At 47.1% G+C, this 17755-nt stretch overlaps 1 protein-coding gene across 1 annotated transcript in view; it reads right to left on the reverse strand.

Annotated features, from left to right (window-relative positions):
- Nucleotides 1-2428: 2428 nt before the first annotated feature.
- Nucleotides 2429-17755, reverse strand: part of IFNAR2 (interferon alpha and beta receptor subunit 2) — a 30454-nt gene continuing 15127 nt past the window's right edge. The window contains exons 5-7 of the mRNA XM_075593860.1: nt 9603-9789; nt 8593-8726; nt 2429-4917 (exon numbers count right to left, since the gene is read on the reverse strand). Coding sequence (XP_075449975.1) covers nt 4228-4917; nt 8593-8726; nt 9603-9789 — 1011 coding nt within the window. The 3' untranslated portion in view covers nt 2429-4227. The remainder of the gene's footprint in view (nt 4918-8592; nt 8727-9602; nt 9790-17755) is intronic.

Here is a 17755-nt window from a genome sequence, read left to right on the forward strand (position 1 = left end):
CAGCTCCCACGTGGATCTGAGGCGGGAGGCAGCGTGTTGTGGCCGCTCCCCCGCTGTGTCCCGGGCGCTCGCTCCGCTCCCCCGCTGACTGTAGCGGCGCCTGGGGGGGGGGGGGGTGAAAGCGCGGGAAACAGGGAGAGGCGGAGCCTCCAGGACCGGCAGGTAAGAGAGTGGGAGATGTGCTGCTAACACTGTGAGCCCGCTAATGTATGTAACACCCCCCCCCTAGTGTGTGTGTGTGTGTGTGTGTGTGTGCTCAGGCCAATGAGAGGTGTGCGGGGGCGGGCGGGCCAAGGGAGCAATCTCATTGGCCTGGCCCAAGGTCCAATGAGATTGCTGCTAGGGACACGGGGAGGGACACAGGGAGACACATACAGACACGGACACATAGGACACTTTCAGAAATATATAGTAAAGATAAAAAGATAAATATTCATATGGGTAAACATTATTTAAAGTTGATGGGAAAATCACAATTTACGTTTAGGGTGAAGATTACACCCTTGAAGGATTTGGGTTTTAGCAGACTTAGAAGCAATATAACATTGATGAAAAGGTTGTATAGGACTCAATTAACCTGCATTACATTAAAAAGAAACAAAGTATCACTTGATGCCAAAATACAAATAATGACACAATGGCTTTATAATATTGTACTTTGTAACAAAATACAATAGAATATCTCGCCACGGCCAAGTCATCGCCACCAGCGTTCGGCCACTGGACAGCCGTTTCACCAATAAGGTAAGTTAACTTAAGGGTTTTTAGCCGTTAGGGTCGGGGGGTTAAGGATAGGAGTTTTATGGTAAGGGGCTAAGGTTTTCAGGGAAGCGTTATTATTCGGGGTTAAGTTTAGGGGGTTTTCGAGTAAGATTAGTGGTTCGCCGTGGTGGTGAAACGGCCAGCGGAGATGTACCTGTGGTGAGCGCCAAATAAACGCTGGTGGCGACTTGCTGCAACCAAATGTCCTAGACGGGAACATAGCTGGGTAACATTAGATAAAAGGACTGTAACCCATAGTTATAATAGATGTAGTGTGTTGATCGCATCTAGATGGTATTTAAAGTGTTTTTATTAGGGTACCCGAGACTGTTACATTCACCAAGAGTGAGAATTTGTTAATAAAATGCATAATAAAAGTTCAATCTTATTACATTTTGACAGGGAGGTTCTCCAAGAGTGAAGACAGAAGGGTCTTTTGTATCTGGTTGGTAGACATTATTCTTTTGCTTGCACCCCTCCTCTATCTTGGTCATAAATCTGGGAATGGCTGAAAAGGGCTCTCTTTATCTTCTCTATAAAATACGTACAGACGTAGCAAGCCTAACAGTCTCCGGTGGTGCCATGTGGGGTCACGGCACCGAAGGATTAAATCTGTTGGGAGTCCCATTCAGAAGCACTTACCACCCGCAGCTCCGACGTCAACGGACACGCTGCAGATGCTTGTTTGTCTGTCTGCGGTAACAAGGACAGCAGGTCCTTGCTACATCTGTAATACTGTTTCTCTGCTCATGCTGGACAGAGGTACTTCCAAGCAATACCTATGGAAGCCCCATAACCTACTGCATGCAGCTTACCAGACACAAAGAAAACTTTGTCTAATAGGTTCACCAAAAATGAATGGTCTACATCTTGGTGCATATCGTCTGGGGGGTGGGGGCAGAGAATATAAAAAGAAACAAAGGACGGGCACTCCAGTATCAAAACTGAATTTATTAGCTCAATGTTTTGGCTCAATTTAGAGCCTCTCAAGAGCCACCAAACTGTTTATTTGCGCTCGAAAGGCTCTAGATTGAGCCGAAACGTTGAGCTAATAAATTTACGGTTTTAATATTGGAGTGCCGTTCTTTTTTGATTACACACAAACACACACACACACGGTCTGGAGGATGAGGCACAGACCCCTTCCTTGCAGTAGTCGCTGCTGCAATTTAGAAATTGCTCTCTCTTCCGCACACAGGTTGTAAATCGGGAATCAATTCATGACTTCAGCATTTTATGGCAGCGGACAGCGAGATCTCACACAGCATTTCAGATTATACACCTGACGAAGGAGACTGCTCCCGAAATGTTGTGCGAGTTCTCACTGTCTGCTGCGATAAAATGACGAAATCATAAATGGGTTCCCGATTTATAACCTGTGTGCGGAGAAGTGTGTGTGTGTGTGTGTGTGTGTGTGTGTGCGCAGCGGAGGAGTGTGTCTGTTTGTGCGGAGTATGTGTGTGTGTGTGCGGAGTGTGTGTGGAGGAGTGTGTGCGAGGAGGAGTGTGTGTGTGTGTGCGCGCGTATTTATATACATATACATACACACGTAGGACGGAATCCTAGTATATTCTAAAATGCTCTGTCCAACTATATATTAAATCATCACAGTAATGCAGAAATTAGAATAGGATAAAATAAAGGCACAGGGAAGACATCCCAAAGGTTTCTATTATATAAAAATATATATTTTACGAAATGATGTCACCGTTACATGAAAGACAAATTCTTATTGAATATACATTGCATTAGCCGTGTAACAGCTATAGTGAAAAATTGCATTTAGGAGACAACATGGATACTAAATATTAAACATTATTTCCAAAGAACATGATGTAGAACACATGATTTTATATCCAGTCCAGCTCAGTTCAGGGTTTTAGACCAACGCAATGTTAAACCCACCTATGTTGCTTCTGGAAAAGCATTGTTAGAAGTGCTGGTGCACTTGTTAAAAGCATCGTTAAAAACAGCTTGTGCCCTTTTTTCCCACCCTACCCCCTAAAGTTTGATGTAATGAAGCATTGCTACGGCCCCTGTATTGTGACCTCATGACCCACTGCATATGCTCTTACCTTCTTGATGTTGCCCTATAAAAAATGTGCACTTCTATGTAGTCCTCACCTCTGTATATCTCCTAACACACCTGTCGCACTGTAAGCCCTTCACACCAAGTGCTCCAATCTCCCAGTGTTAACTTGATGTATTATGCAGAGTGACCAAGTGAGGAGGTTGTGTGGGACCCGATGCCGAGGTGGCCAGTGGTCCAAGGAACGGAATTGTTCAGCGGAGAGAGTGGGGTGGGGATTATTACTATTATTCAGCCTCTCTTTAGTATTACTTCCCCTAATGCACCTTATGTATTATCCCTGTGTTATGTCTGCAATGTGATCTCTGCAAAGCGTTGTATGAATAAAAATACCATACAAAATTCCGTTCAACAATTCTGTGAAGAAGGAATGGAAAGAACAGTTTGGGGGAAAAAAATAAAAGACATTTTTGTTCAAGTATTCGAGGAAAATATGTCAACGGAATTTTAAGTTGTATTCAGCCATGTTTCTCCAACAGTATTTATGCTACGACACTGTCCGTCTGACTGTGTCCATTCAACCACCGACAGAGGGACGCAGTTGCAGTTAGGGGCATATTGGATGGCTGGGGGTGAATCTTTATCTCTGCAAACAGTATATTTTGTCCCCTTCAGATAGCCATGTCCATGAGAACGGCTACTTACGTTGGAAGTACCAGGCTGAATAGAATTCGCCCGAGCACAATCCGATGTGCCCAACACTTCTATACACTACAACTGTCACATATTACGGCTTCAGCAGGTACTGTAGCCTTTAGGTTGAGCGCACTGCTCTATTTACACTGCAAGTTATTACATGCATCTAGTATTTAGGAGCGACTGTGTCTTCACTTGATTTTTGCATTGTGATATAGCACCATCATACAATACAGAGTCTTGTCACAGGGCACATTTCCATCTTTGGCACCTACTAAGCCACTTAAGTTTGCTTAAAAAAAGAAAAAAAAAAGAAGAGATAATGCCCAATTACTGATAAGAAGCTTCCTGTGTGGTCTTCTCTTCTCTGCCTGGATTTTTTCCTTCATCTTGCGTACCCACAGGGACTTTTCAAGACCATCCCTCCTATTCGTGAGCACCGGCAGTTGATGACTTATTTTGCACAGAGGATACGTGTGCCAGATATCTTCTTTGTCAGTGAGAGAATGGCCAACGTATACATTGGCTAAGTTGTAGAGACGTTGCAAGTGGTCATTTTATTTCCACTGGGCCATTTGAACAAATGTTGGTTATACTGTAGTTGTTCTGCTACTGAAGTACTCAGAATGTGTTTAATGCTGCAGTGGACTAGAATACTGTAGAAAAAATACAATGCCGGCGTTCCAGTGTATCAGCAGGGAAATCTGTATCTGGACATCAGTATCTGTAAATGTGCCCAACTAACGGCTCAAAATGTATCTCCTCGTGTATTCAGAAACCAGGTTCTCAACAGAATCAGAGTCATCACTATCTTCTGTAGTAACATCTTCCTCTGAACTACACTCCCCAGTGACTGGTATTCCGGGGACATCCACAATTAATACATTCGTGAAGAGTCCTGGTTCACATGCACCTGGTGGGTCTCGAGACCCACGTGTGCTTTCAGAAGAAGACTTTTGGTCCTCTTTTGGGGCTACCTCTTTTTTGAAATCTGTCCAGAGATTCTCTGGGTCTCCTACTGACACAGAATTCAAATTGACGTTAAACATGCCACTGCCGTTGTATGAAAGGGTTGAGGTGGTGTTCAAATCTACCAAAGTTGTATTGGGAGCAGAGCTTTCATTATTGTCCAAGCTGGGTTGCTGCTCTTTGGGAATTGCCCCTTCGGCTGAAGACCCACACTCTGCACCGCTAGACTCCACTGACGACGAGGCTGCAGAGCTACAGGTAAGCGGGGCACTGCTGTCACATTGAGTATTATCCGGGCACCCTTTTCTTCTAGCGTAGTCTTGGCCACTGTACTCCTCGTCGCTCTCGTCGTTATCGTCTTTCACAGTCTCCTTGATTATTATTTCCACAGGCACTATATGTCCAAGATAATCAAACTCCTTGTTTTCATGAAAGGTGCTCTCCGACTTTGTTAATGTTTTCTTAAAATAAGAAACAAATAAATGGTGATTAAAAACAGCAGCATTGCACATTTTCTTTTATATATCATTGGCATGTTATTGGCGCTATATGCAACGCCACGAGTACGTATTACTATATTTTTTGTCACGACTAACAGCATATTGAGTAGTACAGCAAGTTACAGTGGGACTAAAATATCCTTGCTTTACCACGTGAATAATGTATGCTTCATAGCATAGTTTGTCTCCACTAAAATCTATTACCAGATATGTCGTAACAAAGGAGGGAGGGGGGAGAAGTGGGTATGATGCCTTTTATTGGATCAACAAGTAGTTGATCTGTTACTAGCTTTCCAACCTCTCAGGGTAGGACTACTATCAAGGCAAATATACATTTATATATATCTACGTCCGTTCTCTTTTATTTTTCAAATTTGTTTATAGGATTTGAGCTCTTTCCATTATCTTTCGGATACCAGGGACCACCGTGTAAGGCGATCGCTCCTATAGCGATGCTGTGATGTGGAAGTACCAGAGGTCCGGTGACACGCTGGTGCCGCCAGGCCACCGGCAATGATAAAAAAAAAAAAAAGAAGAAGTCTCCTTTTTGTAAGCGGTCTTTATGCTTTGGGCCAGCGCGTTACTGTCTCAAGATCTTCTTTCACCTGCGATTCAAGCTGCAGTGTCAGGGCTACATCCAGATCTTAGCTGTATTTGTATCTATAGCTTGAATTAAAATATATCATTTTAATAGAAAATAATATTTTAGTTCAAATATAAAAATTTACTGCGATGGAAACTGGGCCATTTCTCATCTGGATACACACTAACATAGAAACATTTATTTCGCTTTCTTCCCTTGAGTACGATATAATGCTTATTAAACAGACCACGCAGAAGCTGATGCAAGTAACTTGACTTCAATGACAACCAAACAAATATTGTTTCTATTCAGTAAGCAGGAATAAAGGGGCCATATTTAATAAGGAGTGTTACTTCATAAGACCACTTCCGTGCTATAAAAACAAAAAAGCAAAAAAAAAATCCCTTTACGCAAAAAAGTCAAAGTACATAAAATCAACATTTATTTCGCAAAATGTGAAAACAATGTCTGCAGATGCAATGAGGAACATCTCGTCACGTCTATAGACACGAGGATACAAAAAATATACAAAGTACATTAAAAAAATAACAAACAATCCACAAAAAGTAAAAAATAAATACAAATTTGAAAAAAAAAACCATACTGGTGTATATAACCCACCAAAGGAGTGCGGTGGAGAGAGGGCGTGTAGCCCACTATGTCCTGCTCTGGTCACCCCTTTTGGTTACTCCATATGGGACACTCGTGGGTATAAACACCAGTTTGTATTGTTTTTCATATTTTTTTATGTGTTTTGTTTGGTTATTTTGCGGATTTATTTGCATTCGTGTGGCTATAGATGCGACAAGTTATTCCCGACTATATCTATGGGCAAATAGTTTTTACGGTTTTCAAAATAAATGTTTATTTGCCTTTTTTGTTGTGTGCTGGGATTCTTGTTGCTTGTATTGTTGTACTATTTTAGGGAGGTAGACTATAGAGTGCAGGGCTCCCGCTATCTTCCCGTGCACCAAAGATATTTCAACATTTGCTGTCATTGGTTAAGCCCGCTTGTATATCACGTGAAAAAGTTTTTGGGGAGTTCTGACCAAAACCTTTTTCTTGTGCAATTTCTGTGCTGTAAGAGAGGGGTGTTCACCTCCAGTTCTCAAGCCCTCCGCCCCCCCCCCCCACCCCAACAGGTCAGGTTTTCAGGTTATCCCTGCATCAGTACAGGTGGCTCTATTAGAGGCTCTGTCAAAGACTGTGCTGAAGCCAGGATATCCTGAAAACCTGACCTGTTGAGGAGGCTTGAGGACCGGAATTGAGCACGCCTGCTGTAAGACCCCAAGACCCCTTATGGCCAATTGAAATAAATGGGTCATATTTATTAAGTGGTGTTACTACATAAGACAGCTTTTGTGCTAGAAAACATCATACAGACAATTCAAGTGAATGACCAGAAAAGTCAGGTAAACGAGCTATAAAGAATGATATTTACGAAGAAGTGTTGCTCCATAAGACACCTCCCGGGCTGGAAGACCACTTACAGCCCCATCACTTGGATGGACCGTAAGGGAACATATATATGAAGCTATGCTGGCCGGTGTCATATGGAATAGCGTGACTTCGTAATACTGGCTCATGACCTTTATTTGATTATTGAATACATGTACTTCTTCTATCACGATCAATGCACCTCTCTTGCATGCTGGTATGTAGAGGTTGGCTTTTTTTTAAACCACTAATAGAGAGCACTACAAGAGGGTGTTATTTATATTTATTCTCTCTCTCCAGCCTTCCCCCCCACCATCTCAAGGGCCACCAACAGGTCAGGTATTCAGGATATCCCTGCTTCAGCACAGGTGGCTCAGTCAAAGTCCACAGTGGAAGACTGAGCCACTGTCTGTGCCATCGGTGCTGAAGCAGGGATATCCAGAATACCTGACCTGTTGGTAGCTCTTGAGGACTGGAGCTGGCCTCCCCTGCTCTACAGAATGCCTATGCCAGCTCACTTCCGACATCCACAAATTGCAACCACACAATACGTGGCCTTCAAATCATAGACTTCTTCCAATTAAATCAGATTAAAATCATTGTAAACATTCGAATTCATGACAATCTTTAGGCACGCACTCAACTGTGCCTGCCACCGCAGCTCTTCAGGGCCACCATGGTTTTAAACGGATTACCCTGGTATATACTTTAAGAATCTCTTAAAGTAACTGTGGTGTTCCCAGCATACTTTAGTTTTAATGGTTCTCGATAGCTGCTGCTGTTCTGGATAGCACAAGCTAGTACTGGTTCTAAGCAGCGCATCCTGGTCGAAGGGCACCTAGAACAAATCTGAAGAAGACCAGGGCCCAGGGATTACCAGCAAGAATATGCTAGCTATGATCACTGTGACTGTTACCATGTGAAGTCAAGTTTGCATTGAGTAAACTTACAGGCCTCCATAGGTCTCTGCCATCTGCATAGGTCTCTGCCAGTCTAAGGCCTGGGACATAGTAGGATCAGCCGTGCTGAGCCGCGCTGAGCAGATGCACTTACCCCCTGCATCTGTCATCAGCGCGGCTTTAGGAGCTGCTTCCGCATGCGTGCGGATGCGTGCGGAGGCTCAGAAAATTTGCCGAGACAGGCAAGTTTAAAATTTGCCGCTCGGGGAAGCGGAGGAGCGGTCACGTGACTGCTCACATCCAATGGGAGTCGAGGGACAAGCCCCGCCTCCCGCTCCGCCTCCTGACACGCCTCCGCTCCGCCCCGCCCCCTGAGCGCGCTCACTGCCTCGCCTGCCAGGACAGAAAAAAAGCACCATTTTGAGCAGGCGAGGCAGAGCAGGAGCGCTGATCAGCGTGGCCCGAGGCACCATGCCCGAGGCCTAATGAATACTCAGCACCCACACCCATAACATTAACTAGGACTGGTCCGTTCTTTTCAAAGTGAAGCCAGTTATTTTCTGACATGCCTGCTTGAAAAAAACAGCTTTAAGTTCCTGCACTATGGAAAATTAGTGTTTTTGCAAATATTTTTTTTTAAAATCACACACACGGTATAAAACAGGCTCTCTTCTAAGTCATATAATTGGTTAAACAAAATAGTACGAAAAGACTTACCAAAACTTCAGGTAAGAAATTATTTTTCATGTTTAGGTATTTTGCTTTGTCCAGTCCAATTAGTACTACAAATATTCCAATTAAAAGAAGAATCCCACCAATAATGTATGCGATGATATATCCTACATTGAAACCTGTCGGAAGAAGTAAAACATTCGTTTAATAAGTAGCACTGCTAAATGGTTCAAAAAACATGTTCCAAAAGAGAAAAATATATTATATAGAAATAAAAGAAACACAAATGAGTGCTATAAAAAAAAAATACTAGATTGGTTAAGCAAACATAAAATTAAAACGATACAAAGTTACCAGAGGCTCCTTGTGCGTTGTGAATGCAGCTGTTAGCAAATGCAACAATAGTAGCAGTACTGTGGTTCAGGCAATGCTGACCGCGTCACGTGACGGCCCTTGAACAAATCAAATTGCCGGAATCCCGCAACGCCGACGCCCAGCGAAACATAACTTTCCCCGGTGGCGACGGGTGACGTCACCCGTCGTGTCGCCGTCGCCATCAACGGCACTATAGACACGGCCTAACTGATGATGGGCGACTAGCACACTGCGTCATGGGAAATTTGACAGTGTGATTCTTTTTGGAATGGTTTATGGAATTCATGGAGAAGCCTCCCAGAGGTTAATACAGTAAGGGAGTTGAAAAAAATGCTTGCGAAAGACACAAGGCTAACCTAAGTACAGATGCACCCGCCATTATTGCACGTGCTGACGTGCGCCAGCGGGTGCAATAGCAAATTAGCCACGTAAAAGGGTGGGGCTAATGTCTAGACAATGGTGTCGGCTCCCGCTGTTGCGTTGTGTGTCCCGGGGCAGCAGCAGTATTAACTCTGTATGAAAGAAACCAATTCATCTAATCGGGTCTCAATAGATGGGTAAATGAGTGGACCAGGTGGGGCCAAACTGTTCTTCTCTGCAGTTTTTGTCTGTCCATCTTTCTAAGCAGGACAGGAAATATTTGGCAATGTTCGCTAGAAGTTGAACGCAGTGAACCTTACCTTCTGTATTGTTGGATGTTGTGATGACACATTGCAAGGCAGATGGCTTCTCGTTGGAATTAACATTTGAAGATGCAGATGCAGCAACAGATACACAGTAATTTGTGCTTGGAAGCAAATTCTTAATAACCGTACTAAAATTTTCATCAGAAGTATATTCTCTCAGGTCTTCAATCGACGAAGGTTCCTACAAAAAAAATAAAAACATAATAAAGAAAAGTGCTTTGATGACAAAAGTTCATTGATGTTTGGCATAAGCAAAGTAAAAATCACTTTGTTACACTTTCAGATGTTAGGCAAGGTATTTAATCTGGGACAATGTCATACAACAACTGCATTTCATAAAGAAAAAAATATTTAGGTTTTTGTGACAGTATTGCAAATAGGAGTCACAAAAATGGATTCGTATATACACAGTATGAAATAGAAATGTAAGGGGGATGAGATCCAAAATAAAATGCAATACACAAATATGGGTGAGGGGGGGGGGGTCTTAAGAGTAAGGTATTGGGTTTAAAATGACATGGGTAACAGTTATCAACGGGTAGATGAAAATCATCTCAGTATACTGTGACTGTGAGGAGACACGGCTTAGTCAACCACTGAATATCTTTCTCTTCAAAGTAAGGGGATGATGAAGGGAGGGGTGCATTCAGATCTTTACAGCCTGCCCAGATCCTGGACTAGGTAAAATCACTGAAGTGACACTTCTCGGGAGATTAGCCATGCTATGATTCAAAGTCAGATTTATTGTTTAAGTAATAATCCCCGAAGAACAGGGCATTACTGGCCAATAATGCCCTGGCTGGAAGAGTTGAAGGTCCGAGGCGAAGCCAAGGGACTTTAACCCAGCCAGGGCATTATTGGCCAGTAATGCCCTGTTCTGAGGGTATTATTACTATTATAGGCTAAATGTAGACTTTTTTCATAAATAATAGACACTTTTGTATAGTTATATAGATTTTTTTATTAAAATAAAATGGTAAATACATGAATCCCCCTCTATATACGCTTACACTGCAGATATCTATATCCACACACTGCCGCCCCCTCTGTGTACACACACACACACACACACACACACACACACACACACACACACACACACACACACACACACACAACACAGCAGATCTACACACACAAACTGCTGCTACACACACACACACATCAACTCTACACACACAAGCACACATACATACACACACTGGAGCTCTACACACACAACACAGCACCACTACACACACAACACAGCATCTCTACACTCACAACACAGCACCTCTACACACAACACAGCACCTCTACACACACAATCTGCTGCTACACACACATACAACACAACAACACACACACTGTTGTTGCTACACTCAAACACTGCTGCTGCTGACACATACACACACACACAAACAGAAACTACAGCCAGAAACAAACTGCAGACAGACACTCACTTACTTTGCAGACTCTCTCTCTCTCCCCCACCCCACCAATTCAACTGAATTTGCTCAGTTCACGGAGCAAGGGGGAGGAGTCAACCCGTGGCTGATACTTCTTAACCAATCCCCTGCCCTGTCTCAGAGCTGTTCCTACTTTTAGACCAATCCCCTGCCCTGTCTCAGCTGTTCTGAAAGTGGATTGGCTGGAAATAATCACATTGAAATCAACACTTTGCAAGCAGCTAAAATTCCAGGCATTACTGATTGGATAATGCCCGGAATTTTAACCAATCAGAGGGTAGGAATTTCAATAATACCCTGAACTTTACTGCTTTAGTTTATAACTAGCTGAGAGCCCCGGCGTTGCCCGGGATGTTTGTGGTGTGGGGGTGGCATTTGGGTGGAGAGTGGTCCACGCGGCCCATGGCGGTGTGCGGTGGTACTGCTGCTGTGGCTGTACTGATGGTGATTGTATCGGTGTGCAGATTTGGGAGGGTTTGTTGCTGATGTGGGGGTGCGGATGTGGGTGTGCCGATGGGGGAGGTGCGAAGGTGCCAATGTGTGGGTGCTGATGGTGTTGATGGGGGCTGAGAATGGTGGGGAGCCGAGAATGCCAGTGTGCTGGGGAGGCATGGGATACCGGTGTGCTGATGTGGTGGTGCTGGGGATAGTGTGTGTGTGTGTGTGTATACACACGTGTGTGTGTATACACACACGTGTGTGTGTGTGTATACATGTGTGTATACATGTTTGTGTGTGTGTATACATGTTTGTGTGTATACATTGTATGTGTATGTGTGTGTGTTTACGTGTACGTGTACGTGTGTGTGTGTACATTTGTGAGTGTATACATTTGTGTGTGTATACATGTGTGTGTGTATACATGTGTGTGTATACATGTATGTGTGTGTATACATGTGTGTGTGTATACATGTATGTGTGTGTATACATGTGTGTGTATACATGATGCGTATGTATACGTGTGTGTGTGTGTGTATACGTGTGTGTGTGTGTGTATGTCTACATGTGTGTGTGTATGACTCCATGTATGTGTGTACGTGTACATGTGTGTGAGTATACGTGTACATGTGTGTGTGTGTGTGTACGTGTGTACGTGTGCGCGTGTGCGTGTGTACGTGCGTGTGCGTGTCTACGTGCGTGTGCGTGTCTACGTGCGTGTCTACGTGCGTGTGCGTGTCTACGTGCATGTGCGTGTCTACGTGCATGTGCGTGTCTACGTGCATGTGCGTGTCTACGTGCGTGTGCGTGTCTGCGTGCGCCTGCGTGTGTACGTGCGCCTGCGTGTGTACGTGCGCCTGCGTGTGTACGTGCGCCTGCGTGTATACGTGCGCCTGCGTGTATACGTGTGTCTGCGTGTGTCTACGTGTGTGTACACGTGTGTGTGTGTGTATACGTGTGTCTACGTGTGTGTGTGTATACGTGTGTCTACGTGTGTGTGTGTGTGTATACGTGTGCCTACGTGTGTGTGTGTGTATACGTGTGTCAACGTGTGTCTACGTGTGTGTGTACACGTGTGTGTACACGTGTGTGTGTCTACGTGTATGTGTGTGTATATGTGTGTCTACGTGTGTGTGTGTATACGTGTGCCTACGTGTGTGTGTGTGTATACGTGTGCCTACGTGTGTGTATACATGTGTATACGTGTGTCTGCTGTGTGTATACGTGTGTCTGCTGTGTGTATACGTGTGTCTGCTGTATGTATACGTGTGTCTGCTGTGTGTATACGTGTGTCTGCTGTGTGTATACGTGTGTCTGCTGTGTGTATACGTGTGTCTGCTGTGTGTATACGTGTGTCTGCTGTGTGTATACGTGTGTCTGTATAGGTGTGTGTGTGTGTGTGTGTGTGTGTGTGTGTACGTGTGTGTGTCTGTGTACGTGTGTGTGTGTATGCCTACATCTGTGTGTGTGTGTGTGTACATGTGTGTCTTCATGTGTGTGTGTCTACATGTGTGTTTGTCTACATGTGTGTGTGTGTGTGTCTTATGTATAGAGATATATAGTGTGTGTGTGTGTGTTTGTACGGAGGGATCAGGCTGGAGATGAAGGAATGTGTGTGGGGGGGGGGGGGGGAGGTGATTACCTTACAGTCGGCAGCATCTTCCTCGTGCAGGCCGGGAGACGGACCCTGTAGTCATCTGGTACGGAGGGGCAGGGATCGGACGGGAGACGGACAGAGGGCATGTGGAGGGGGGGGAAGCTGCAGGGAGAGCAGCATGGGGAATGTGGAGGGGGGAGGGGGAAGAGCAGCACGGGGCATGTGGAAGGGGGGGAGAGCAGCACGGGGCATGTGGAGGGGGGGGGAGAGCAGCACGGGGCATGTGGAGGGGGGAGAGCAGCACGGGGCATGTGGAGGGGGGGAGAGCAGCACGGGGCATGTGGAGGGGGGGAGAGCAGCACGGGGCATGTGGAGGGGGGGAGAGCAGCACGGGGCATGTGGAGGGGGGAGGTGGGAGAGCAGCACGGGGCATGTGGAGGGGGGAGGGGGGAGAGCAGCACGGGGCATGTGGAGGGGGGAGAGCAGCACGGGGCATGTGGAGGGGGGGTGAGCAGCACGGGGCATGTGGAGGGTCCCTCCTGCAAGGCTGGCGGGAGCCCCCCCCCTGCTGGCCTCCGCCTCGAGGTGAGGCGGCGGTGCCGAGGAGCATTGCAGGCGGTGCCGGGTAGGCTGGGCTATGCTGTGAGGGGGGGTGGGAGAGGTGAGGCGGTACCGAGGGGGCCGGAGGGGGTGAAGGGCAGGGCCGGGGGGGGGGTGAAGGGCATGGCTGGGGGGGGGTGAAGGGCATGGCTGGGGGGGGGGGGTGAAGGGCATGGCTGGGGGGGGGTGAAGGGCATGGCTGGGGGGGGGTGAAGGGCATGGCTGGGGGGGGGGTGAAGGGCATGGCTGGGGGGGGGGTGAAGGGCATGGCTGGGGGGGGTGAAGGGCATGGCTGGGGGGGGGGGGGGTGAAGGGCATGGCTGGGGGGGGGGTGAAGGGCATGGCTGGGGGGGGGGGTGAAGGGCATGGCCGGGGGGGGGGGGGTGAAGGGCATGGCCGGGGGGGGGGTGAAGGGCATGGCCGGGGGGGTTAAGGGCATGGCGGGGGGGGTAAAGGGCATGGCCGGGGGGGGGGTGAAGGGCATGGCCAGGGGGGGGGTGAAGGGCATGGCCAGGGGGGGGGGGTGAAGGGCATGGCCAGGGGGGGGGTGAAGGGCATGGCCAGGGGGGGGGTGAAGGGCATGGCCAGCGGGGGGGGTGAAGGGCATGGCCAGGGGGGGGGGTGAAGGGCATGGCCAGGGGGGGGTGAAGGGCATGGCCAGGGGGGGGGTGAAGGGCATGGCCAGGGGGGGGGTGAAGGGCAGGGCCGGGGGGGGGGGTGAAGGGCAGGGCCGGGGGGGGGGTGAAGGGCCTGGCTGGGGGGGTGGGTGAAGGGCCGGGTCGGGTGAAGGGCCAGGCCGGGGGGGGGGGGGGGGGGGGGTGAAGGGCTGGGGGGGGGGTGAAGGGCCGGGCCGGGGGGGGGGTGAAGGGCCGGGCCGGGTGGGGGTGAAGGGCCGGGCCGGGTGAAGGGCCGGGCCCGGGTGAAAGATCCCTTCCCCTGCGGTTACTTACCTCGCACCGGGCCGCGCTCCTCCTTGGGTTCCTCGGCGGTCTCCGTTCCCCCCGGCGATGCGGAGCTGAGACGCTCAGGTCAGGAGGTGATGTGGGCCGCAGCCCGTACAGCTCCCGACAGAGAGAGCCGGAGCAGCGCGCGCGGGGATGGGGAGCTGGGGGCGCGGCCTCTAGGCCTGAAGGTGCGAGCGGCGAGAGCGTGCTCTGGGGGGGGGGGGGGGAGCGGTCTGTGGGAGGGAGCACCGGGGGAGAGAGGGAGCACCGGGAGAGAGGGTGAGCACCGGGAGAGAGGGTGAGCACCGGGGTAGAGAGGGTGAGCACCGGGAGAGAGGGTGAGCACCGGGGTAGAGAGGGTGAGCACCGGGAGAGAGGGTGAGCACCGGGAGAGAGGGTGAGCACCGGGAGAGAGGGTGAGCACCGGGAGAGAGGGTGAGCACCGGGAGAGAGGGTGAGCACCGGGAGAGAGGGTGAGCACCGGGAGAGAGGGTGAGCACCGGGAGAGAGGGTGAGCACTGGGAGAGAGGGTGAGCACCGGGAGAGAGGGGGATGTTGAGGTCCCGCGGAGTGGTGATAGGGAGGGTTCCGTTGTTGCGGGCCAGCCGCCGGGAAGGGCGGGGGGGGGGTCAAGGCCGGGCAGCCATTAAGGAGGGAGGAGAGTGTGTGTGTGTGTTGAGGAGGGTGGAGTGTTTGTGTTGAGGGTGGGGGTGTGTGCGTGCGCGTTGAGGAGTGTGTGTGCGCGTTGAGGAGTGTGTGTGCGCGTTGAGGAGTGTGTGTGTGTGCGTGTGTGCGTTGAGGAGGGTGGAGTGTGTGTGTGTGTGTGTGTGTGTGTTTAGCCCGTCACTCCGCCTCAGGCCAATGAGAGGTGTGCGGGGGCGGGTGGCCCAAGGGACCAATGAGATTTCCCCTAGGGACACCGGACATCCAGGCAGGCAAACATACAGTGCTTTCACTAATATAGTATAAGATAAATAGTATAAAGTGACTGATTTGTAAATGACATTTTTGGAAGTCTTAAAATGTTTTAAATATAGTCTAAGGCCATCGTTTTTTTTCCCACTCTGGTGATAACATTCTGAATCAACAAGTTTGGGCTATTTCTATGGCAGCCAATGTAGACTTAGAAAACATGGCTATATACAGTATGAGGGGATAGATTACAATATACCTTCATTTAAGAGAGTCCCAAAGATTGCATGAAAAAGTCAAAATAGGGTTGGTGTAAATAGCCGGGGGTCTAGATTTCTTCCCCAGCCATAATATATTCTACCATTCTTCTGGGAAACATATCAACTCTACCCATCCCCAGTGTACATTTGCGTTGCCCCAAAGGCGGACAGCCTGATGGGGCTCCCCAGAGCTGCTCCCCTCTGCACAGGACCATCATGCTAAGGGTTAACATTTGCTTGTACTTTGTGGAACGTCAACCCCACCCACTGGAATGTTAATGTGCCAAGAGAACAAAGAACTTTGTATTCACAGCTCCATTGAATCTCAACCACCCTAGGGTACATCTGCATTTCCCCAAAGGCAGGCAGCCTTTGGCGCAGCCAAAGGGTGTGAGCCGCTTGGTGATGTTAAAGCTGCTCTATTTCAATCTGAAACTCACAAGCCCTTTATCCCCTGTACCCAATTTTCCAACTCTATCTGTCCGTGAAATATCTGTGAATTGACTGTAATACTCTGCTCTTTTAATGTAACCATGTATTTTTATAACTCTGTGCCCAGGACATACTTGAAAATGAGAGGTAACTGTCAATGTATTACTTCCTGGTAAAACATTTTTAAATATAGTACATAAATAAAGCGCTTCTTGAAAGGGTCACTATGCCAGCTAATAAATTGGCCCAACTGGGCTGCTCTATAATAGCGTTTTGAATCTGAGGGCTTATTTGGGATGGTAAATAATGGATCTATTAGGGGGCAACAAACCTGTATGGAGGTCATTAAACAGCTTTGTTAATTGAGGTACAAGCAACGACGCAATTTTTATAACACAGATTGGAAAATCCATCCGGGCCAGATGTCCTATCATTCTTAAAAGATTTGATTGCTTCTGCCATCAGCAAATACGTAATTGGGGTTTCTAAAATGTTAATATTTTATCAGGAGGAGAAACTCTAGGAAGATTACATTTCAAAATGGAAAATGTTTATATTAGATGTGGATTTCCTTAATTTCCCACTCGGGACATCAAAACACGAGAGAAGTGTGTCTCTGAATTCATTACAAACAAGTTTGAGATCATAAACGGTATTACCATTCTTAGTACAAATACTATGGATTTTGGCTTTACATTTTTTAGCTTTAAATTGGTTTACAGTATCAGGATTCGTTAATAAATATTCTTTAAAATCCAGTGGATAGACTTTTCTATGACATGAATGCCCTCAACGGTGGAGTCGACTGTGGAATGATCTGACCATGTTGAGGGCAGAATGGCCGTTTTTGTTCAATTACTACACTAGAGGAAATTTATAAGAATGTGTTCAATTCTGGAGTAATTTATGAGAATAAAAGGAGAAATGCTTAACAGTTGGGTTAAGTTAATCTCTAGTAGAGAACAAGACCCAATGGTTTAGCCATTTCCTAAAGACCTTTAGAAGAAGCACACAAAGACGATGGTGTCCTCAGGGGCAGTTTATGAAGAGCTGGGTTGAAGATTGCATTCAGGTTATCTCCTAGAATTAATAAACGATGCTGCACACTTTCTTCTGCTTTTACCAATTTTTTTTTTAAAGAAAACGTTTTGGTTTTCATTAGGCGAATACTGTATGCATGGACAATGATGACCTGTGTTGAGTTGAGCGTTCCTACAGCTATAAGGCATCGGCCTAGCCATCTTTAAGTAACTCCAAGGTAAAATGAAGGTCTTTGTGTAGAAGGAGAGCTACACCCTTATTTTACTGTTTGATGATGCCTGGTAGATTTGAGGATACATTTTGCTAAAAAATGAGTCTTCGATCCCTTTTTCTTAAGTGAGTTCTTGGACTCCTCAACTTTTTGGGATAATTCAAACCTTTAGTATTTTGTGAGCCAATATTAATTGTCATTTTTGATTTCAAGATGATAAGCTATAAACACTTGATGACACTAGAAGCAATACTATGCCATGTC

Source organism: Ascaphus truei, chromosome 3 (assembly GCF_040206685.1).
Source record: "Ascaphus truei isolate aAscTru1 chromosome 3, aAscTru1.hap1, whole genome shotgun sequence".
Classification (NCBI taxonomy): Eukaryota; Metazoa; Chordata; class Amphibia; order Anura; family Ascaphidae; genus Ascaphus; species Ascaphus truei.